This window comes from Colius striatus, chromosome 7 (assembly GCF_028858725.1).
Source record: "Colius striatus isolate bColStr4 chromosome 7, bColStr4.1.hap1, whole genome shotgun sequence".
Lineage (NCBI taxonomy): Eukaryota > Metazoa > Chordata > Aves > Coliiformes > Coliidae > Colius > Colius striatus.
The window spans coordinates 20,132,777-20,157,894 of record NC_084765.1 but is presented as its reverse complement, the minus strand read 5'-3'; the positions used below and the strand labels follow the sequence as shown (position 1 = coordinate 20,157,894).

The window sequence follows — 25,118 nt, the reverse complement described above, 5'->3', positions numbered from 1 at the left end:
GAACATCAACTGTAGGTATAGGAAGCATTCATTGTATCACAATGGCTATGTGGTTTTAGTGTTGTTTTCTTCTTTTTTAGATGAAGAGCATAGTGGCAGAATTAGCTTCAGCTTGATATCTGTCACGACTACCGAAGGCATTTCTTTTGCCTTTATTATTCATAAACAGGGTTGTGAAGATTGACGGGAGTAGCCTTAGTTTGTAATTGATTCTAACCTCATACTGTAAAGGTGAATATCAGATTTTGTCAGTCGTGCGCCAGAGGAGGGAACAAACGTGTGGATATGGTCTTAATTGGTTGCTTATATTTCAATGTTACTAAATTATACAGTAATGTCAGAGACAGCTGAATGCCATTTGGAGAAAAAGGAGAAAGGATTGCTTTACAGTTTGATTGTATGTGTAATAGGATTCATGGAGTTGAATATCTGAATCCAGAAGACTGTCTTCTGATGGCAGTTATTTTTTCATCAGTCTTGACAACCTGAATAGGCTTATGGTTTTATACCAGAAGGAAATAAAACAAATCTAATGATTTTGGAACCAGAATCTTTAAAACATAAATGGATTCTGTATGTTTTTCTTGAGTAATTCATATACTAAATGTTTTATCTGTGTCTGTCGAATCCATTGTGATCATCTGGGGAGTAACCTTGTATTCTTGTGTGCTGTGATGTGCATACCAAATTCCCAAGCCTCTGTGCAAGTGAAAGAAGTTATGTTTCATATGCTGATGGGGTTTACTATTTCTGTTAGAAATATGAAGCAAAAGAACATTACCTGGCTCTTTAAAAATAGCAGCTAAAAAATTCTAAAGTAAGAGTTCACAAGATTGACTTTTGTATCCTTTAAGTGGATTCCCAAATCTTGATATCTTATCTGATTCCTGGGTCTGAAGTAGACTGTAAGCAAGCAGCAGGTACATACGGTCTTCAACACAGAAGTCCAGTGGAAATTAATTTAAAAACTCAGACTCACATCTAATAGTATTGCTCTATACATGGGTTAGAGCCTCAAAGAGGAAAGTTGGGGCTTGTTTACCATCTTCTCTTCCTCAAAAAATTAAAATTGTGTATAGAGATCCAAATGAAAAAAAAAATCACGTGCATGAGATACATAGAAGAAGCAAGTAGTTAAATAAGTTGATGTTTGGTAAAAAAATTAGCAGAAATTAGTACAATTTTGACATACAGACAGCTTGCTCAGTCTCATCTGTTGCAACTTCACCTTGCCAGAGTTGCCGCTGCTGAGTTGTTTCAAGCGTCAGCAGATCCCAAACAGGGAAATTATGTTTCACTTCCAAGTTTTTTCTTGGAGAAAATATTTTGGCTAACATTTGGACAAATCTGGTATATACTGCAGTCTCCTCTGGACTGACACACATCAGCTGCAGATATCCTCACCAGCAAGGTGGACATCCAGAGGAAACTTGAGGAGCATTACAGTCATACAAATAAAATGATTCAGTTAAAAATGATGGGTTATCTAAGTTATCTACAAGCCTTCTTGTAATGGACAGTAGCATTACTACAGACACCAGAATTGCATCTAGTGGACTGGCAACCATAACTTGAGGATGGATTCACTTATTTCAATTTAGGCTGTCTGTAATAAAAGAGAGAAAAGAAGCAATTACCCTATGATATTTCTTTGAAAATATGTCCTTAAATAGTCAAGTAGTTGGTTTGTTCATAGTGCCAGTGTATTGATACCTCTCTGCTGTCAAAGCAGTGCTTTAGTCTTAAACCTGGCTGGTTGGAATCATTATTGTTAACTATTTTGTAGCGTTTACAGAGTTTGCAGCATCTTTGGCCCTGTGAAAACTGAAAAATGCTGCAAAACCCACAAAAGCTGAGATTGAATCAGGAAGCACAGGGAAATTATTTGCTTCAGTTGATAAAATTGAGCTATTGGCAGAGTCCCAGTGAAACTTCAGACTGGATCCTGTAAAAACGAACACTTTCCAAAAGTACGTGGTATTTGTATTAATAACTATCCCATGAAGAGCTTTGCTGCAGTGGAGCACATTTGCTTTTGAAGTAAAATTATTGCTTTCCCATTTTTACTGAAGTCAAATTACACCATACTTTTATAGGCTCTGCTGTCTATATAGTCTTCTTGAGAGACTTTTATTGTGCAGAGGAGTTCAATTTATGAATTGCATATTTACATTTAGAGGATAATCTGTGCAAGATTCTTTTGGGGCATTTTACTGCCTTGGGTTCTGTATGTGTGTTTCATTTAGGGGTTTTGACTGTCTTTTCTCAAGGAGTACTAATTTTAAAAAAGAACCAGCCAACTTTAAAAAATGTTACAAATTAAGTATTTACTACTGAATTTTAAGAATGTTACATGCAGCGTTTTGCAATATGTAGTTAGGGTTTGAATTTCTTTCCAATAATAAAATTTGTTTGAAAGGTATTAGCTTTAAAACTTCTAAGGGATAAATAGACCTGTGTTTGGCTTTTTTCCTTCTGTTTTTTTATACTGTGAGTCTCATGATCAAAATGCATGGAGGGCTTTTTTTTCTTTACATCCTCCCCCAAAACACTGGTATCTGATCTAACCTGTGGGGCTCCTGCTTAGCTCTGTAGGAGAGGCTGCCTTCCTCTGTGGACTCACCACTGCGTGCCATGCGTCAGTAAGGTCTGTCACACCTTTTTACTGGTTGTTTTATGAGACAGGAAAAAAATCAAATTGTTTCCTCTACACCAAAGCATTTCATCATGAAATGAAAATGGGAGGAGTGTTCTTTATCTGAATGGATTTATGACTTCCTTTAAAAAACAGGCTCATAGGCAGAATGTATTTATCAGTGTATTTGTATATAGTCACAATTTACACAGTGTCCATCACTGGCCATTTTACATTAAGATATAGAACCAAATGAGTACTTAAAAGTAATTATCAGTGGGCATTATTTGGGAATTTGCTTGTTATGTATTTTTGGTGGGCTTTTTGCAAGTAATATGCATTGACTAAAGAGTAAATTCTTATTCTCAATGGTAATGTAAACTAAGCTAAGACAATTGAAAAAAGAAAAAGGCATGTTGCTTGCCTGCTTTAGGTGAAAAATGTCAGCATAGAAAAATAAGTAGGCAAGCATCTCCATTTCATTTTCAGAAAAAATGAGGGCTACATTTTTTTGGGTGGAGGATCTGTTCTTGAGGATTAGGGATTGCATTTTGGTTTTTAAGTCTGCTAGAGACAAAATTTATTCAGAGAGCTGTGTTTTATTCTTGTTGTCAATCCTCTTCCTTCTTTGAGATGATCTAGGGAAATGTTTGTGTGAAAAAGTAGTTGATTCAGGTTGATAAAGCAGTGTTGTGGTTTGGCCCAGCTAGCACAGCAGCACCACGACAGTCTCTCACTTGGTGTCCCCATTCACCCCCACGCTCATTAGGATGGCAGAGGACCCAGCGAAATGGGAGTAAGAAGATAAGGAAGGTTGTTGTGGATTGAGACAAGGGGAGGGAGGGCTCACTGCCAATTATGGTTCTGGGCAAAACAGACTCCAGTACTCGACTTAGAGAGGAAAGTAGGAAAGTTTATTCTACAAGAAACAGAATGGAATAAAAACTAAAAGGGAGTAGGATGAGAAAATTACAACCAGCACTTTAAGATCTCCCTCCCCCATCCCTCCTTTGTTCCCGGGCCTGGCTCACTGTTCCTGATATCTCTACCTCCTCCCCCCACAACGACGAGCACCTCCTTACAGGAGCCATCTTTACAGCCCCTTCCCCAAACCATGACAAGCAGGAAAAAGTTTTATGGTCCTGAAAAAAAAAAGCATAATTATCTCCAGATTATCTATAATTATCTCCTTGAAATGACTTACCATTTGGTTCAGGTGAATACCCACCTCCCAAGGTAGGAGTGGGAGATGCTCTGGTGGGGTGACACAACAGCTTGGAGACACATCAGAAGGACATGGAGCTGTTGGAGCAAGTCCAGAGGAGGCCACGGAGATGATCCAAGAGCTAGAAACCCTCTGCTATGGAGACAAACTGAGACTGAGTTGGAATTCTTCAGCCTGGAGAAGAAAAGGCTCCAGGGAGACCCTAAAGGGGCTGATGGAAAACAGGAGAGACTTTTTGCAAGGGCACATAGAGATAGGACAAGGGTAATGCCTTTAAACTGGAAGAGGGGAGGTTTAGATTAGATATTAGGATATTTAGATTAGATATTAGTTCTTTGCTAGGGTGATGGTGAGATGCTAGGACAAGTTGCCCAGAAAGGTTATTCAGGGTTGAAAATTGCTGGCAACTTGAAGATACTGTTGCCACTTGAAAAAAAATAGTCACTGGAAAAGTACCATTATCAAAGTTTCTACTATTTTTCTGTCTCTTTTGGTACCAAATGTCTTTTATATACAGTGGTAAGCATTACTAATAGATTATCAGTTCATCAGAGCAAGTGATGTCTAAAACACAGCAATACCAACCATAACAACTCTGAATATTTTAATCACAGAATTACAGAATGGTAGAGGTAGGAAGAGATGAACTAGTCCAATCCCCCGCTAAAGCAAGTCCACCTAGATCAGATCACACAGGAATGTGTCCAGGCAGGTTTTGAAAACCTCTAGAGAAGGAGACTCCACAACTTCACGTGGGCAGCCTGTGCCAGTGCTCTGTCATCCTCACACTAAAATAGTTTTTCTTTATGTTTAAATGGAATTTTCTGTGTTCCGGCTTCACTCCATTACCCCTTGTCCTGTCACTGGATACTACAGAAAAAAAGGATGGCCCAGCCTCCTGACACCCACCATTTAGATATTTGTAAATATTAATGAGATTCCCCCTCAGTCTCATCTTCTCCAGACTAAACAGCCCCAGTTCCCGCAGCTTTTCCTCATAAGAAAGATGCTCCAGTCCCCTGATCATCTTGGTGGCCCTGTGCTGGACTCTCTCCAGAAGTTCTCTGTCCCTCTTGAGCTGAGGAGCCCAAAGTTGGACACACACCACTCCTACACATTTGTTAGGGCACGAGGCAGCCTTTATGGGGTCAGCTCCTCAGCAGATGTGCTTTGTGTTTCAGAATGGTTTATGCAATTTTAATTCTAGAAGATATCAAGATTAGTAGTCTTTATGTCCAGCTGGCCACAGTTGAGCCTTCTTGGAGGTATTGGTCTGAATGTTCTCATGTGTTTCCTTTCTCTGACAGATTTCCTTATACTGCAAAGTCACACACAAATTTCTACAGTTTAAATTATCTCATGAAGTTCAGTTTTGTGTATAACTATTGCTATAATTTTGAATTTTATCTGAAATAGTAAGTTTTTTTGTCTTTTTACAGTCACATCAAGGAGGCATAGCTCTCTGTCTTACACTGGGTAAACAGAGGTAGTGATGGTTGTTGTTGTGAAATCCAGGAGATGTATGTTCATTATAGCAGAAATTAGTTTAATACACTTTTCTTTCAATGTCTGTTTATTCACTTTTTCGGTTTTCATGAAAGCACCTCTTAGTAGAGGAGTAGGAATCTAATAAGAGTTCTATGAATTAGTTTTTCCAAGAGGAGGAAGTAATTCAGTTACTATAACTGACCAACTTCAGCATTGTGGCCATTTGTCCCATAAGAACTTATTAAGTTCAGTTAACATATTTTCCTTTGATTAATGTATCCTGCAGGGAACTACTAGTAGAAGCAAGATGATGTCCCTTCTGTCATAAATGTCAGCATTGGAAGAAGGATGACAATTTGATCCAAGTAAAAACACAGCGATAAAAAAAATAAGAAATCAAAATTATACAGGGTAGTTGTATAGCATGGACTTACCCATTTGCGAGCAGTTCAACATGGCCAAGAATAGTCTAAATATGGGGACTAACCAGTTCTTAAAGTGCTTATGCATCTGAATTTCATATATATCACTATGAAATGCATACATTTGATACAACCTGCTTCATGGGGTAGGTTGTAGCAGTGGCATTGTTATACACGTGAGGTAGCCAAGGGAATTGGACTTGTGCCAGGTCATCTAGATAACAGCAGCAAAACTGAGGCAGATAACATTCCTATGCTGCCTTTCCTTTGTGTAGCATAATGGTATAATTGGGATGTTATTGCCCAAAACAGGAGGAAGCCATGAAGATGCCAATAACGTGCCACGGGAAGAAAAGAAGGAGGAGAAAGGAAATCTAAACCAGGGTGACTAGACAACATGGAAAATATTTCTAATAATTACCTAACAAGTAGAGCATTTCAGTAACTAGTTTTCAGGTGTGGCATGTTTAACAGAGTTGTTTTTAATAGATCACATCAGCATCCTGAAATGACGATGATGATAGAATAGCACCACAGGCACACATTCCAATTGTTTGTTATCTTGCTGCAGCAAATTACACTAATAGCAGCATGGGTCATTTTTCCCATATGATTGAAAACTGGTATCACTTTAGTGTAGCAAACTGATAGACAACCATAGCTTTTGCCTCTTGGACTTCTACTAGCCTAATATTGGTAATATTAATGTATTGGGCTTTTACTGGTGAAGGATTCAAGTTGTAGAAGTTGCTGATGGTTATTTATTTGAGTCCTATTCCCTCTGGATATTTGCATGCTCCCCAGAACATTTTGATAAAATGTCTGCAATAGGTGATACCTGCTCAGAAAAAGTCCTCAGAAAGAGCAACTTGACAGAAGAGACTTGAGCACTTAGCAATCCGGGTATGTGTCCCCATGTCTTCATTCTGCACAGCAAAACAAGCTGGGAACTATGTGGCTGGCAAAACACATATGTGTAGGGACAGAGAGAAGGAGTCTTCACATATTGGGGTTTGTGCTAGGCTTGTCTTAGCTGGAAGTCTTGACATTGCACCTGGGTGGCACAAATGCTCCACATAATTTATTGGATTCCCATATAAAGTAAATGTACCGTGGGTAAAAAGAATTTCTAGTGGAATTTTGAGAAAATGCTTCTTTCTCGTTTTTCTGCGGACCTCCCACTGTTGATGGACTGCTGGATGTCCTGCTGTGACTGGGATTTAGTGCCTGAATATGTTAGTAGTTTAGACATGGACTCTTCTGTTGCCCAGGTTACCAAATAAGCATTAGAAAAATTATTGTGTGAAGCAAAAAAAGAACTACTTGAAATATTTTGCTCTGTTTTTAACTGCTTTTCGTTAGCTTTTAACTTTGTTAGATGCAGACAGATAAATTAACCGACTCCCCTTGGCTATCAATCCAGAATTGAAATTGTATTGCGATAGTTTTAATGTATCATCTCAACAACATTTATTTAACTTCAGTCTGCCCCTCTCAGCCGCTGACTGCAGCAGAGCCACTGTTTAAGGAGTGATTCATTTCATGTCAGCTGTTTCAGGGAATGATTTCTTTCAAATGCTGTTCAAGACAACAAGCTCGATCTCAACTGTACGACCTTTGTATGATGTTAAACTGAGCACAGACTTCATAGAATCATAGAATCACAGAATGGTAGAGGTTGGAAGGGACCTTTAGAGATCATCTAGTCCAAACCCCTGCAGAAGCAGGTCCACCTAGATCAGGTCTCATAGGAACATGTCCAGGAGGGTCTTGAAGACCTCCAAGGAAGGAGACTTCACACCTTCCCTGGGCAGCCTGTGCCAGGGCTCCATCACCCTCACGGTGAAATAGTTTTTTCTTATGTTTAAATGGAACTTTTTGTGTTCCAGCTTCATCCCATTACCCCTTGTCCTGTTGCTAGCTACTATAGAAAGAATGAATGCCCCAACTTCCTGACACCCACCATTTATATACTTATAAATATTAATGACTTATTCTTGATCCCTTAGAAAAACATAGACTCAGAAAACCTCATATATCAGCAGTGTTTGAAAACATAAATCCGTTGTACATATGTCTGGCATGTAACAGCATCATTCTTTTTCCGTGCTCTTAGTATGTCACTTGCTGAATATGAAAATTTCATATTTTTTTAAAAATGAGTTAATGTGAAACTATGTAAGTTTAACTATGTGGGCATAGGCCTGCAAAGAATATAGTTACTTCTAAAAGAGTAATTAAGTCTATGTTAGAAAGAGGAGACTTGTTTTGCATATTCGTATTACACCATGCATAAAAGCTTGAAGTAATAAAGCTGCTCCCTTATTGGTATTAAAACTAATTTTAGTGTAATTACTGATTAACACAACTCGGCACTGCAGAGCACTCTGCTCCCACGGGTCCGTACAAATCAGTTTGTAATGACACTCAAGGAATTTTGAGGAAGAATGGGGAAAAAAGGAAAGGAAATAACCTAGTCTTCTAAATACGTTCCACAGCTCTCAACAGTATCAAATTACTATCAAGCTGGTATTTAATTGCAGCGTTTAGTGGGTGAGTTTTCTTGCCTATGCATTGCTTACCTTACTTGAGCGATTTACAAGTCCTTTGAGCTTTTCTTTGGTTCATAGTTTTATTTTTCAGATGCCACTAGTTTGTTGTTGTGTTTGACCAATCTACCTTTAATGCTGCCAGAAGGAATATTTCTGGTTTTGAGTCTTGCACATGGGTAAAACTGAATTTCTGTTAATCTAGAAAATCTTGGCAGCTCTCCCATCTTGATGCCTGCAAGTTCTTCAAGCACAGTGTGCAGATCACTTTAAGTAAAAGATGGGTCTTTTTCATCATATAGGAGGACAAATACATGAGTGTGTGGGCCGTGTTTTACATTAAAAAAACGAATTTTAAAAATTATTAGGGAATAATTTTACTTAGAGAAATTTGGGGTTTTTCAATAGAATTATTTTTAAAATAATTGTATTTTATCTAATTAGAATGATTTTTAAAGATAGATAAGAGGCTTACTTTGTGTCAAGGGCATGTAACCAGAAGCAGGTCAGCTGACCACATTACCAAAACATGTAAGAGGAACCAAAGTATTAATGTAAGGTGATGAAAGATGTGTTGTTTGCATTTTGAATAAGAATAACTCTCCCAGCTCTAAAGAGACAACTTCTGTACTGGAGAACGGCAGTCTGGTACTGTTATTTGGCATTCTGTTCTTTGTATGTTCATACAGTAGAGATTTATCTCCCGCAGTCTCCCTAAACCAAACAAATGGTAGTTATAAGGAATTTTGGTATTGAAGTAGCAACTGCCTCTTGTGCTCAATATGGAATGTTCTAACTTTTTAAAGAATGGAAGATCTTTGTATAGTAAGTAATTTCAATAAATGTGTGAAGCAATTAATCACTGAGTTCACCAGAATGGGTAAGAAGATGCTACTTCAGAGGCCATTTGGCTGATGCAGCTGTAAAACACAAGTTTGTTTTTATAACAGCTTCCCTACAGATTATTTCTTAAACTTTTTAATGGTTTAAAATAATATTATTAATGTAATTAGGTAATACAAAGGTAGGAAATTAAGGCTGTCTGCAAGGGAAAAATATTCCATTGAAGTATATGGTCAAATGGGACTCAGCCAACCAGGCACTCTGGGAAAGATGCTGAAAACTACACACACTGAGGAGGTTCTTTGCAGACTACCGTACCTTGTTCATCAATAGCATAGAGTCATAGAATGGTAGGGATTGGAAGGGACCTTTAGAGATCATCTAATCCAACCCCCCTGCAGAAGCAGGGTCACCTAGATCAGGTCGCATAGGAACATGACCAGGTGGGTCTTGAAGACCTCCAAGGAAGGAGACTCCACACCCTCCCTGGGCAGCCTGTGCCAGGGCTCCCTCACCTGAACAGTGAAATAGTTTTTTCTTATGTTTAAATGGAACTTTTTGTGTTCCAGCACTGATGATCATTGATTGTATTTACACCAGTACTTTCTGGAGGAGTGAAGCTTTCCAGTTGACAGGATAGGCAGTCTCAGAGAGACGATAAAGCATGAACAAGAGCCTCAGGAAATGTGGGAGATGCTATAGAACAGTAACAGGCACATTGTTTCGCAGGAAGGGAGGAGGAACACTGCCAATGTTCCCATGGAGCTGGACCTCATTCCTGGTGGTCACTGGTCTCATGAAATACCCAGTCTTTGTGGTGGTGTGTACAGTAGTGTTTCATACAAAAAAACAGTGTCTTGTAGTTCTGCTCACATACTCTTATTACTTTGTGCAAATCTGATAAAAGCAAATGATTTGTTTTTCCACCATTATGTAAGAAACTGGAATGAAAAAAATGAGAGTTTTGCCAATCCAAGTGTGAGATGCTGCTTTGGTTGACAAGGTTTTTTTAGATTTAAAAATGAGGTGCTTGTTGGTGAGAGATTGTTCAGTGTGGCTGAGGCATTCTCAGGGTTTGTTTGGTGTTTTCTGGTTTAGTCAGGTTTTTTGTAGCCAGTTTTCTCTTTGTCTGTCAAGATAGATATCCATGTGTTCTGGTAATACGTTAGATGGAGATGCTGCAGCTCTCAACAAAAGATCTACTAATCCTGAACTTCTTTCTGGGCAAAATCTGAGCCATTCTGGTTAGTTTCTAGAATTATAAGTGAATACATGTATTTGGCAGCATAGATTCCTCTGTGGAAAATGCCATCAGGTGGATTAAGCTTGGTAAATAGTTAAGAATACAGAAAAAATCAGGGTATCCTGAGCTTTTAGGGTTTTGTTACTAATTGTGCTTCCTGTAATACTCTGTGGTAATCAGAGTCCAACTGTTGAATATTACCATTAGATTTACTGGATGGATTGCTTTAATAGAATTCGGAGAACAGGTATTTGTATGGTACAGCTTGTGCTGTTAATTGGCCATCCTTTTAATTCAATAATCCAAGAGATTTATCCTACCTTTAAAGGAGTAACACAGGAAGACATACATGACTTACCACAAAAAGTTTGAAAAGTCTTTGTATAATGTGAAGGAAGAGTGGTTTATGCTTGTTAGTGTCTGTGTAAAATGATGTAACATATGTTAGGTGAGGGAGGAAAAGCATTGATGGAAAAAAACCAGTGACTTTAGTGAAAGTTTGGGAAAAAAATCTGTATTTACACTGCCATACCAAGTTTGTCACCATATCTTACCATGGGCAGTAGTAGAACCCAAACAGTTCAGAAAACAGTTACCATGTGAATTGATTTCAGAGTTGAATTGCACAAACTGGATGACTTTGCAATTAAATTAATTTTGTGTATTCTTCTGTCATTTTTATATGATTGAGAATAGTATAAATTAGTTGTGCATGTTAATAAAATACAGAAGAAAGTTGAGTCTGGATATATTTTTTAATAAACAATACAAGTTGGAGTTTTTATCTGTAAATGTTTGGTATTACATCTGGTTTACAAAGAAATGAAAATGTTGCTTGCCACTGGTATGTCCTCATGTGAGGTCATATTTTATCCTCTATTTTCACCTTTCCCTTTCCCTTTCCACTTCCATTACAAAGGAGATTTGGTCTGCCTGCTCAACAGTGATCTGTCTTTTAATATCTCCCATTAGTTTCCAGTATTTACCTTTGCTTGCATGTCAGCCTTCAGTTTAATGGCCTTTTTTGTGTGTGTTCATTTTCTTTTGTTTTCCCATTGTGGTTTTGTTTATTTCTTTTGTGTTTTTTTTCTGTTTTCTTTTTTTAAACCGTGGTGATGTTTGTCCTTCATATTCCCCAATGTTTGCACATGACAAGATGTTGCCATCCCAACATTACCTCCCACTTCACTGACCAGTGCCACTAATGACCATCTAGCACCAGCTACAACAGGACCATTGCCTTCAGCCCCACGGGACATCGTGGCCACTCTCGTCTCCACTCGCTTCATCAGATTGACGTGGCGGACGCCTGCATCAGACCCTCAAGGAGACAACCTCACCTATTCGATCTTCTACACCAAGGAAGGTATAAACAGGTAAAGATTTCAACATGTAGAATGTGTTGTCTTCTTTCATGACTGTTCTTCATGCTTGCTTTGCTTAGAAGCACTATAAACCTTAAGTCTTTAGTGCTCCAAGTCTGCCAGGCTGTGGAGTCTGAGGAGCTGCGTTTCCTTCTCTCCTGATGAGTGGAAGTGCACTTTTATTTGCTTCTTTGCTGTATATTTGTATTCTTACAAGGAATGCTTGTGCATGTTTCTGATTGCCTGCAAACAGTTGCTACCTGCTTTTAGCAGACTGCTTAGAAACTCTGAGCAAGCATAAACCATCACACCTCTTCAGGACCACTGACTCTGCTATAAATGACATCCACAGTGGGCACAGGAACATCCACCAGGTAAATTTTGTTGGAGCAAACCATCATTTTGAGCAATGCTTAGTTGCAAATTAGCATGCCTATCGGGTTTATTACTCAAGAAAAAAATTACCTGTGTACCTGCTGATGAGAGACTGAGACTTAAGTCATTTGAAGAGACTGTAAAACACACTCTTAACTTATGGTGAATTGCCTTTCTTTCTTAATTGTATGAATAGACATCTTGTCCAGATTCATGACATTTAATTGAGGCAATTAGTAACTTTTTTTGCCTCACAAATGTGACACAGAAAAAACAATGTCAGCAATTCTTGCTTCTGGCCTCTCCTCTTTTACTTTCCTGGTTGTAACTGTGCAGCCACCAGATTTTTAGAAAATAGTTTGCTAGAAAAGGCTTCATACTTCTCCCAGTGCTGCTTTTGATGAAACAAAATGCATCCCCTTCCACTACAGACAAGAGTATAGGATTCTAGAAAATATTCCTCATGGACCAAGAGCATGTGCAGAGCATGGAGTAAGGGAAATTTCATAATATGAATAACTAGGAAGTTGTAGGACAATCTGTGAACTGCTGTTTCTAGTTCCTGTGGAGCAATTCTCTGGAGCCCACCAAAAGTTTACACAGCAAAGTACTTAAGGGGGTGTTTATTTGTAAGCAGGTGGTTTCATTGCCTTTAATGAGTTCTTTTATTTACTTACGTGTTCTTCTGGATCAGGATTCAAAGAAGGCTCTGAAAGCCTTTTATTAGCATATACTCATATTTTCCTCAACTTTACCACACCTTTTTGCTTTTTGTATTTTCTTTTTTTTTCTATTATGCCTCATAATGACAGTTGGTATGTGAAATTCTACCATTGAACCTGAATTTAGAGAATGAAAACAATACAATTAAAAATCAATTTTGGTGTTGCATGGTACTTTTTGACCAGTGATTGGGCCTTGTGAAATGTTGGTTCATTGTTGAGTAAAAAACCAGCTGTGTCACACAGAACTAAGCAATTGGAAATCAGAAGATGTTGAAGTCAAGCTGGGACGTGCAACCCTCTTTTCTTCCTCAGCGTTATAAAATATCGCTTAAATTATCACTTTTGTAGTCCTTGAATTATACATGGACATGTATCTTTGCTGCAGTTTAAATGCATATGTAGCATCTCTTCATACTATTATATTTTTTCCTATATGTACCATTTTCATAGCCTGCATCATTGCATCCTTTTAGGAACCTAAACATCACTTCCTTGATTGTATTTGAGCAGCGATCAAACTAGGGATTTATTTACCTTTTGAATGGTGCTAGTGAAAAATGAAAAAAGTAGATATAACATGGAATGGATTAGATAGGTATTTTACCACCTCTAAACTATCTTTAAAGGACTGTAGAGACTCATATTCATGTTGTGACTTGTAGGAGCACTTAAATCTTGTGACACAGTATACAAGGTGAGCAGTTTCTCAGGCTGCCAATTTACATTCCTTTGACTTGTATCTGCTCAGTGAAAGGAGATGAATACCTTACCATATTTCTGTGTGTAACTCTTTACACTCATTTAGACAACTACAGGATGACTAGTATGCGATTTTTGCCCCCCATAATCATGGGGCACTCCTGTGAAAGGCTCTTTCTATGCCCCATGTCGACTTTATACCACCAACTGCTTCAGCTGCCCAGAGGTGCCTTCTGCTCTCTGCCCCTGCCCCCAGGGAAAAGACACATTTCAGTACCTGCTTGCAGAAAAATTATGTCCTTTAAGTTAAATGTCCCAGAAGATTTGTAAGCATCAGCAAACAAGGAATTACAGGAAAAATACAAATGCTGTCAAAGTTGAAGTAGTTGATTTTATCACTTCTGAAGTGATTAAACGTGGTTCTGATAGTATGTAGTGTCTGCTGAGGACTGAGAGAGAACACAGATCCTGGAGATGACTTAACAGAGAAGCTGAAGCTATACTAGAAGAGGAGTGTTTCAAAGCGTGGAGGCTTCATGAAGATAGCTTTTGGTTGCATGTTTCACTGGCTACAAAGAGTCACCAGCTCAACTGGTGGCATGTCTTCTCATCAGCTTGGCAGTGTCAGAGACTTTCATTGAGGCAGTTACATATGAATGAAGTGATTATCTTGTGACTTTGTTGTCACACCTCTAGTAATAATCTGATCAGATCAAAATGGCTCTCTGTCTTATAGGTCGTATAGTTTTGGTTATTTCACCTTTGCATTAGATATTGCAAACTGAAGGCAGTTCTCCTGTAAAATGAATGAAAATTCAAATGTGTTGGAGGACAAAGGGTGGTTTAATTCTGTGAAACGTTAGACAAACACTCAGACAGAAGAATTCCAGACTTTAAGATTTGGACAAAAATCAAAGAAATAGCTAGAACGTTGCTGGTGCAAGATGGAAAATCACACGTGTGAGATTATAATATTAAACCCACAGTTCATCATAGTGTGCTTCAAACACAGAAAATGGAGTTTAATTGTGGATAATCATGCTGTCAGAATGTCTCTGAGCTCACTGCCAGGCTCTACAGCTGATGTGGCACAGACGATACTCACTTTTTCATAATTCTCTGAAGGTTCTTTTTTGTTATCAGTGTAACTTTAAACTTCACATCTCCAGATTAACACTTATCTCTGGTTTTGAACCATTGGCTTTTTCCCTTAGATACTTGATAGCTATTTTAAACATTAATTCTAGTTTACAAAGCTTTTTAATTAAGGTTTAAACTGGAATGAGTTAAAATAGCCATAATGTTTTGCAGGGTAATATAGTTATTCATATAGACCATCTGTTTTGTTACCTATTAGGGCTACCTAAACACATCAGTGCTTGTAAAAGGTGCTTAAGGCTCCCTAAGAAAGAGCATAAATGAGAGATTCATGTAGCTCTTAATTAGATGAATCTCACCATATTTTTAACATCCCGTTGTGAGGGAAGGTACAGTTCCTAGTTGTTATTGAAAATCACAACACTTTGACATGTCTGTTTATTTTTGATAAATGTTGTCTTGCCATTAAAATAATTTAGATTTTTTAAAAAATTTAAATAATAAATTTGGATTGCTGATTTTTTTCTCTAGATAAAATCAGTGAGTGCATTTACACTTGAGGCAGAAAATGCAATACATTTTGCATGTCAATGGGAGGGGAATGTTGTTCCACAGTTCTGAGTTAGTTGGCACTTATTCTGTGTTTTCAAATACTGTCATTGTACCTAAGAGACATCTAGAAGGAAACTATCCATTGGAAAGTGGGTTTTCAAGCAAATATTTTGCGCTAGCTGTAGCTGGCAAAGTTAGTAAGTGAAAATATTTTCTCTTTTTCCTGCCCCCACCCCTCCACCCAATTTGATTGCACATTAGGTATGGTAATTATTTAATGTGTGTCTCACTTCTCTGTCCACTTCTTTTTTGCAAAAAAGCACTTTCTAAACATTAATATAAAAGAAAATCTGTAAACAGTTAATTCAAATGTACTGTAATGTTGCTGCTCATTTAATGGTGGGAATTAGTAAAAATCTGATATAAAGTTGTTTATGCAATGCCATTTTAGCTCACCTTTCATGAAGGAGAATATTCTAGAAAAATATTTAAATAGCTCTTTAGTTACAGTAGGTGTATTGTTTTCCTCTGTACATTACAGTGTAATTCTGCAGAAATCAACAGGGATTTCAAAATGTTTTCAACTAAATCATGGAAAATCAACCATACCAGTTGATTTCAAAAGAAATAAATTTCCATGATAGAAACTGAATCATAATGGCTGAAAGGTAGGAAAAAGGAGACTGTGGAATAATTTTGCCTGGGCTTCTGCATTAAAAAGGACTGAATAGCAGGTAATCATCGGGATGAGAAACGTCTGCCCTCTACTGTAGAACTAAACAAAGTCTAGCAAACAAAAGGAATTGTATTCAAAGCAGTCACATTTTCTTAGTGAGGAAGTTTTTGACAGGACAGGGTGTAGGTGATGTTACCCAAATGCAGCTCTGTGAAAGTTCATGTGACAACAATAATGTGTTGGAAAGCTGTAGATAGTTGATGAATTAATCTTTTCATCTTCCCCACAATCTGGAGCTTGATAAGGACTATGAGTTTCCTGAACTGTTTTTGGCACAAGACTGTGCTCCCACAGGCGTGAAGCTACAAGAGTGCCACAGCAGTTCCCTAAATGTGGATAATAATCCTCCAGCTTGCCTCAAGGCACAAAATGTATTCTCCAAACTGGATTGATGCTTCCAGCTTGCAAAATGTCGACCTTTTTACTGAACCTGGCATACATGCTTGTTCCCACCCATGGCACTGTTTTTCCAAGCACCATGGAGGGTTGCGTAGACTGGATGTGTCTCTTTGGTGCTGCTGGAGCTGAGTGTCTTCACGCTGGTCTGAGTAGCGCCCTCACGTGCCCAGTCCCCAAGCACAATACAAGAGTAAAGCCCTGCTGAGAGCAGTGGAGACCCAGAGAGGCCCTGCCTTGCGTTGACTCCACTCCCTGTGTGGTACTCACATAAATGGCCCAGCTGTCTCCCTGGTGGGCATGAGCTGGAGTCTGCAGGTGGTTTTTTAAAAAATCTAAATATTAGGGAGGAACTAAGTAAAGTTTGGAGGTAGAAGGGTACATTAAAAAGCTTCTTTGAGAAGTACACAAAATGCAGCCCCACAATGTTAATAAAAATGCCTTAAATATTGCCAGACTTAACGCTGCTTAAATATTTTTTCTTCTGGCTTCAGAGTAGTAGGATAAACTGTCCCTGTGGGTAATTGCATGCTGTTACATGAATAATGAAGAAACTACTTCTAACTTTGTGATGTTGAGTGCAGTTTAGCCTTTTACTTTTGTGCAGTTTGATTGGGGTTTTTTTCCAAAAAGAAGTTATAAAATTAGAAACTGTCACCAGCAATTTTGACATAATATTGTTAAATTGTATAGTCAGTGCAGTATAAATAACCATGTCATTAACACATTAGATACATACAAATGGGATACATCTCAGATTTGTTCCAAGTAGCAACTATTCCTTTATTTACCCCTCAAAATCCCTCTTATGAAGCAATTAATCTTTCTGTGCCTGACCCTTTTGTTTCTTAAAGGGAACGTGTTGAAAATACAAGTCGTGCTGGAGAGACACAAGTGATGATCCAAAACCTGATGCCAGAAACAGTTTATGTCTTTCGAGTTGTGGCTCAGAACAAGCATGGCCCTGGCGAGAGCTCAGTGCCACTGAAGGTGGCAACTCAGCCTGAGGGTAAGCTGTAAATATTTTGAGTCATCTTCACTTTAGGATCAGTAGTAGTCCTTAACTGAAAGAGATAAGAAAATGCCAGATCTGTCATTTATTAGAATCATTCAGGACAAGAGGAATCTGAGCCAAGGAGTAGGATCTCCGTCCCACCTTTACACTCCCCAATGAATCCAGTCCTTAAAGGGGGATACAAGAAAGCTGGAGAGAGACTTTTTACAAGTCCAGGTAGTGGTAGGATAATGGGAAATGGCTCCAAACTGAAAAAAGAGAGGTTTAGATGAAAAGTAAGGAAGGAGTTCTCTATGAGGATGGTGAGGCACTGGGAAAGGCTACCTGGAGAAGCTGTGGCTGCCCTATCCTTACAAATATTCAAGGTCAGTTGGACGAAGCTTGAAGAAACCTGCTGTAGTAGAAAGTGTCCCTGCCCATGGCAGTGGGGACTGGAACGAGGTGATCTTCAAGGTCTCTTCCAACCCAAATCACTCTGTGATTCTCTGAGGTGCTAAGATGTGACAAAATACCCATCATTTAACTGAAGTTGATGAATAAAGAACTTGATGCTAAATGATGCTGAAGTTGGTGCTGCAAATGTTAATGGTTAGGCTTGGAGACTAGCAGAGTTTCATGCTTACATTTCAGTTCAGCTTCCTGGTCCAGCACCCAATATTCGAGCATACGCCACTTCTCCCACCTCCGTTACTGTCACCTGGGAAACACCACTGTCTGGCAATGGAGAAATCCAGAACTACAAGCTCTACTACGTGGAGAAGGGGCAGGACACTGAACAGGTACAGCTCTGGGCCCTTCCTGCCGGATACACACTGCTGTTAACAACCTTTGTTCTTTTATTTTGTTTTAACCTTACATTTCTAGAAACACCTTGTGAAATGTTCATTTTTTGGTGTACTGAATCCTTTAGCCTAAAATATGGATATATTTAAAATTAAAAATCCAGCACAAAATATATATGTCTTGAAATTGAAGCCAGGGGGTTTTGTGTGATGGCTTATTTAGATATTCGTCAACATCAAGTAGCTTTTGGGAAAGTCCATCATACCATGAGTGGAGAAGGCAAATAATAGCTCTGTTATCATTTCACGGTTGTGGTTCAAACAGTGTGAAGGCTGCTTGCATAGTTTTTATAGGTTGGCTGGGTTTTTTTAGTGAAGTGGGCTGATGGCTGATTTTGGCATGATCCTTAATATGAACTGTTCTTATTTCCTGAGTTCCAGCAATTGATATTTTGATACTGCTGAGTGTCTGATTAAATTTTCGTATGATTCTACTGAAAGAACCCAGTGTGTTCTGTAGAAGTATAGACTGCAACCTGAGAATAACCACAACTTCAGGAGGATTAATCCCAGTCCTTTAATTTCCCAACCAATTGCATCTGAGTGTGATTCCAGCTTTAAAAAGCTAAGGGGACAATATTTTTTGTTACCTTTCAAAATAATATTTTACATCAATTTTTAAATAGCCATGTTGTATTCCTCAGATAAAATTACCTTTTTTACTTCCACTCTTCATAATGCAATAGTTCTTACTAACAGGCATGTTTGCCAGGTCCCTTTTCATTTACAGAAGTGGTAATTTACATCAGATGGGTAGAAATGGCCATTGCAAGCTCACTGGTAGCATCTTGACAAGTCCTGGCTACATAAACCGTGGATTTGATCTGCAGGTGCGACTTCTTAAGACATTTATAATAGTTGAAGACAAATTCTGATCTTGACTTGTATATATGTGTCTTTATAAACAGGATGTGGATGTAGGAGGACTCTCCCACACCATTAACGGACTGAAGAAATACACAGAGTATAGTTTCCGTGTGGTAGCTTACAATAAACACGGTCCCGGTGTCTCAACCCATGATGTTGTTGTACGAACATTGTCAGATGGTAAGGTGCTTCATTCCTTTTTTTTTCCCCCTTAGGAATTAGCTGGTAATTTCCTTTAAGTGAATTTTTAACCAGACTAAGTCTTTTGTTCATTGTTGCCCTTTTTTATTACTAATGTCATTGTTGCATACAGCCATACATGGAGCCCCAGAGGCTTTTCAAATTGAGTGAAAGAAAATTACTGTACCTGCCAAAGTTTCTAGTATTGTAATTACAAAACAAAGGTGTCCTTCATTTCAACATCAGTCATTTATTTCATGAGTTTTTTGGTCTAGAAAGAATTAAGAGCAGACAGAAAAAAATCTATGTTGAACTCCATATTATTTTTTGGGTACTATGATATTTTTACCTATGATCAGACTTCTGCTTTTGAAGAGTTTTTGTTTTAATCATAGTCATACAGGAGAACATTGCATGTCTGTGTTTGGACTCCAGCACAGATACTAATAAGTAAATTGCATATAATAACAAAAGCAGGAAATGGTAGCAGCATTTTTTTTAAGGCAAATAATTTTTTTTCGAAGGCAAATCAAGAGGTTATGTTATCAAATATAGATCTTGATAAAACAATTGTAGAATAATCTGAGTTAAGTTTACTTAAATATAAGAATGGTCAGACCAAAAGTGAGCCTAGCCTGGAATCCCTTCTCCAGGAATGACCAGGAGCAGCAGAGAGGAATATTGTCCCAAATCCTCTGTATGTCCAGGAGTTTGTTTCTGGGGAACTTCTGGACCCTGGTGATTTCTGTGTATTCATAATTAAGTTTGTCTTCCAGGAAAGCATGTCAGCATCCTCTTGAACCCTTGTCAGCTTTCATCATCCACAACATTAAATGAACAAGGATTCTACAAATAAATTTTGGGGGAAAAACATCACCCTTTATAATCTGTGTTGAACCTGCTGGATGCTGGCATCATTTGTTACCTACAGCTGTACTGCCTGAGTGAATAATGAGTGTCCACCAGCCCTCTCTGTCCCACTTCTCCTTTTATAGACCTTTGCTGTGTTCTCCCTATTTCATCTCTTTTCCAGATTTCAAAGTCACAGAGTTGGCTAGCCATTATTTTTGGTTAAGCCTTATCAATGTCCAGTGTTCTTTTCTTATTTTTTAATCAAAATTTCTTTTCTCCTACATGCTTTTGAAAATGGAGGTAGAGGGGACTAAAATAGTATCAAGTGTGTAATTACTAGCATTTGACTGACTTCTTTTGCTCATGAACACTGAGGTGACATTTTTGGTATAGATGGAGCTTGGCAGAGTGCGTTTACTTATAGCCATCATTTTGCACGTAGAAGTAGGATCATTCTTGCCATGTATCTATCTACCACGAATTTCATCTGTCACTTTAATATCATGGTACAGAAATGTTCTGAGGTCTTACGGCACTTCTTTCCCTTCAGATCTTCTCTGTACTAACATTTGTTGGCTCACTGTTTATCCTCCTTTCCTCACTTACAAGTGTGTTGAATGACAAGGGTCTCAGTACATACCTCTCACCACATGCAGTCCTACTTTCTCTTTTCTTTTGTTTAACCATTTTTTTGCCAATCAAGGCAACCAGTCAAGGATCTCTCTCCTATCCTCTCCTTGGTTCATTTCTTAATTCTGCTCTAGCAGGTTTGTCATGCAGGATTTTCTTTTAAAAAGTGACAAATATTTGTTACTACTCCACTATCTCTTAATTTCATGCTTTATTGTAGCTTCAGTTTCTTTGCATCATACAGGTTTCTGACTTATTACTTGCAGTTTCTCAAATGGAACTGATACTGTTCAATATATCCATTAATGACATTGGTGAAGGAACAGAGGGCACTGTCAGCAAGTTTGCTGATGATACTAAACTGGGGGGAGTGCCAGAAGTGTGATCTCCTAATGTCAAGGTAACTTGTGACTGGTTACATGAAAGTTCTGCAGCAGTTTAATTCCTAAGTTCCTTGAGAAATCCTGGGTGAATAGCACCTAACCCTGGCAACATGTTACTATGTTCTGTCTGACTCTTCCATAATGCCATATATTGACATTTTGGTTTGAGAGATCCTGTAAGTTCCTTGTAAAGGGTGTCATGGAAACCTCTCGTGTTCCTTTCACCCAGTACAAATGCCAAGCAGTTGTGTGGCTATGTCTTTTTCTGTCTTACCCTGACCTTCTGCAGTCTCTGCAATTGCTTATTTGTTTGAAGTATTTATTCTTAGTTCTAACGTCAGTTTCAAGTTTTCCTGAAGTTTGTTCTGGCCCAACTTACATTTTCACAGTTAACTTATAGAAATTTATTTTCTAAAGCTTTCTGAAGGATGTTGTCTCACTTCTTATCATCTTATAACCCTGCTGCTTAAGCATGCTGTTCTGCTTCAATCTCTCAGATCTTTCCAGATGAATTATGCACATTTTCTTCTTATGTTTTCTTATTGTAGTGTCTGTAAGCAATCTCCATCTCCCCTGCAGGGATTTTTTTCTAAGCTTCTTCTAGCTTCTATTTAACAAGCTTACACATTTTTCTGTAGGATTTTTGTTGCTCCTTATCTGTTCCAGTTGATTTGTTGCAGGTATTACAATTTGAATTGTGCTACTTTTAAGCATTTCTTCTCTTCTCTTGGTCTTCCAGGAAGCAATTGGGTATTACAGCTAGAAATGTAGTCTCTGCATCATGCCCCAGTCTGTAAGCATTTCCCTTACCAACCAGTCCTCACAGTCTGTCTGAGCCATCAGCATGTCATGATCCTACTGCCTGGGTGATTACTGCACATCACCACCTAGGCTATGGCTTTCCTATTGAAGCGTGGAGTAGCAGCACCTGGGAAATTCATTTTATTTGTTGGGCTGGTTAAATTCTTAATCTGGTCTGAGTCTGAGCTTACTTGGACATGAAATGAACTGTGCATGTGGTGAGAGATATATGTATATCACTATTTACATGCCTGTATCCTTTCTCTTAGCAAGTTTCCAATATATGCATTAAGAATCACTCTGTGTGAAACCCGTGAGTTAAGGTTGTTCTGAAGGTAGGCACAAGCCATGTAAACAAACAGAGAAAAAGAAGTGCTTAGCTTTATTTCCTCTTCTTAACCTGTGTTACTTTTTGAAAGACATAGCACTTACTCCCTAGGTCTGATGATTTCAATCTCAGTTCAGCTGGCAAGAGAGAAGGAAAACCAAACCCTCGTTGTCTACATCTCTGTAGTGGGATAGCAGGAAAGGGGTATTTGTTTAACACCCCAACGTACCTTTCCCTTGTTGCAGGGCTCCTTTATGCACTCAGGAGTGTTTTCTTAGGTATTGCTGTGGCAGATGCTAGTTATTTGGAAAGTACCTTCTTCTGAACAATCTTTACTAGTATTGTGCTCCTTCCCTATCCTTGTGCTTTGCTGGAGACTCACCTTTCTGCAGGGAAGCCTTATTTTTGCCTTTGACATAACCTCTGGGAGTCTGAAGTGTTGCAACAAGGGTTTCCTTGTTAATTAGTTTCTCTCTTACTTTGCATTTTTGTCTAATAGTTTCGCTGTCATGACCAGCAAGTTGCTACAGCTAGTAATGAACTAACAAAGAGTGGAAGTTTAAAAGCAGAAAACTCTCCTTGTGATGCAGTTCACTTCTTCAGTAACACAGAGAGGTGTTGATTCTGAGGTTTTCCTGGTGCAAAAAGTCACGATAACAAGAGCTATGGCTAGAATTACAAATGTGGATTGCCAGAATGAAGCATGTAAATTAAAGATTTGATTTTGAAAAGTACTGAATGTGATCTCTTTTTCTTAAGAGTTTATGGGAAGTACTTTTAAATAGAAAATAATTTTTATTTATATACCTGGGAAAAGCAAAGACCTGAATAAAAAGTGAGTTTGTTCTTGGTGATGAAAATACATAAACCTCCTAAGCCAGTCACTGTGTCATAAAGTACCACTGGTGGAATTATCCAGAATGGTTTGTACTTTCATAATAAATGATAGCAGAGAGCAGTTATGTATGAAAATACAGTATTTAATACAGTATATTGAAATTTTGGAGTTGTAATTCTTGTAATGTTTCTAGTCCCCAGTGCTCCACCTCAGAATCTGACACTGGAGGTGCGGAATTCTAAGGTAAGATGTGGAGAATTTCCAGTTTGTAATGGGTAGATAAAAGGTTGTCAGGTCTTAGATCAAGCAAATTTTAGAGCTACTCTGAGTCTTTTATTCTACCATCCTGCTTTTCAGCTATTTCTGTATGAGTTGCCCAACAGGAGAGTGTCTGAACATGGGGCTTGAAGTGTTAGAAACCCCAGTCCAGTTGTGGATTGTAAATAATGGAATGCAGTAAAGATAGTGGCAATGCACCAAAGCATGGAGACTAATTATGAAAGAAACTTAACCAGGCACAGAAGCCTGAAACACCAGAGCTTGTATATGTTCCTGTTGCTGAACTGTTGTTTACAATGTGTGTGCATACATATGCATGTTTCTAGTTTCCTGGGTACTTCAAAAGAGAAAATTCTACACTTAGTCATTATGGCTTTAGTGACTATAATTTGAGATTCTTCAAAAAGCCTTTTCTAAGAACTCTTTTCCAAATACCTTCTTCTGCTGCCCATATGATTAAAAATAAATACCATCATGCACATAAACTACAGTTCAGATAACTAGTACCCTTTAGAGAAAATGATGTTTCCAACTGTGTCTTAAGATAGCCTGAAGAAATGAAAGGGAAACCCAAGGGGCTATTTGTGAAATTAGAATCAGGAGAGCTAATAGAATCTAAGAGAGAGACTGAGGGGAGATCTTATTAACATTTACAAATATCTAAATGGTGGGTGTCAGGAGGTTGGGGCATCCCTTTTTTCTATTGTATCTAGCAACAGGACAAGGGGTAATGGGATGAAGCTGCAGCACTTAAAGTTCCACTTTAATAAAAAAAAAAACTATTTCACTGTTCAGGTGAGGGAGCCCTGGCACAGGCTGCCCAGAGGGGTTGTGGAGTCTCCTTCCTTGGAGGTCTTCAAGACCCACCTGGACATGTTCCTGTGTGACCTGATCCAGGTGACCCTGCTTCTGCAGGGGGGTTGGACTAGATGATCTCTAAAGGTCCCTTCCAACCCCTACCATTCTGTGGTTCTAAACGCTTTGAGGTGAACTTCTGTAGGCACACGCATGACCTGCGCTGCTACTGAATTAAAAGGTTTGTACTTCTTACATGTAGCTTATGGTTTCCTACACGAAAACACCATATTTTCAGTATGCATGTCTTTCTGTCTTAAGTTTCATGAAGTTTCATGAAGTATGAGAGTAGTTTCTCTGACTGCATGAGAAGCTATGATTTTACAATAACCTTCTGCCTTCCACAGAGCATCATGCTTCACTGGCAGCCACCTCCTGCAGGGACACACAGTGGACAAATCATTGGCTACAAAATTCGCTACCGGAAAGTGTCCCGCAAGAGTGATGTAACAGAGAGCATTGGTGGGACCCAGCTGTTTCAATTAATTGAAGGTGAACTGTTACTTGCAAGTGTTGGGTTTGCATCAATATGGGTTTTTTAGGTGCTTTTAATTGGCCGAGGCTCACAGATGTGTTAATATAGGGCCCTTGTCTTGGAAGAAGAAATGAAAATAGTTGAAATGAATGTTTGTAGGTTATGAGGTAGCATGGGCTGGCCTGTGGTAAACAGTCTACTGACCTATTTTCTAGCCCTAATTTTGCCATTGATTTGCTACGTGAACTGGATGAGTCCTTTTAAAACCTGTATAAAAGTCATAGTAATTGCCTGGAGAATGTGGTCCTGAACTCATTCTGTCTGCCCATGTGCTAGGAATAAGTGTACAGAGAAGGATGCCAAAGAGATGTGGTCTGACTGGGTGTTTGGCATGTGGACGTAATGTAGGTGGACTCTGTTTTG

General features: G+C 38.6%; 1 protein-coding gene across 11 annotated transcripts in view; it reads left to right on the top strand.

The window, feature by feature from the left end:
- NEO1 (neogenin 1) overlaps positions 1-25,118 on the top strand; it is a 213,505-nt gene that overhangs the window by 152,406 nt on the left and 35,981 nt on the right. For 7 of the 11 annotated variants that reach the window (XM_061999124.1, XM_061999123.1, XM_061999130.1 and 4 more), the window contains exons 8-13: positions 11,562-11,781; positions 17,205-17,359; positions 17,996-18,144; positions 19,116-19,254; positions 23,280-23,329; positions 24,568-24,712. In XM_061999124.1, coding sequence (XP_061855108.1) covers positions 11,562-11,781; positions 17,205-17,359; positions 17,996-18,144; positions 19,116-19,254; positions 23,280-23,329; positions 24,568-24,712 — 858 coding nt within the window. The remainder of the gene's footprint in view (positions 1-11,561; positions 11,782-17,204; positions 17,360-17,995; positions 18,145-19,115; positions 19,255-23,279; positions 23,330-24,567; positions 24,713-25,118) is intronic. The other 4 variants (XM_061999128.1, XM_061999127.1, XM_061999133.1 and 1 more) reach the window with 1 other exon arrangement.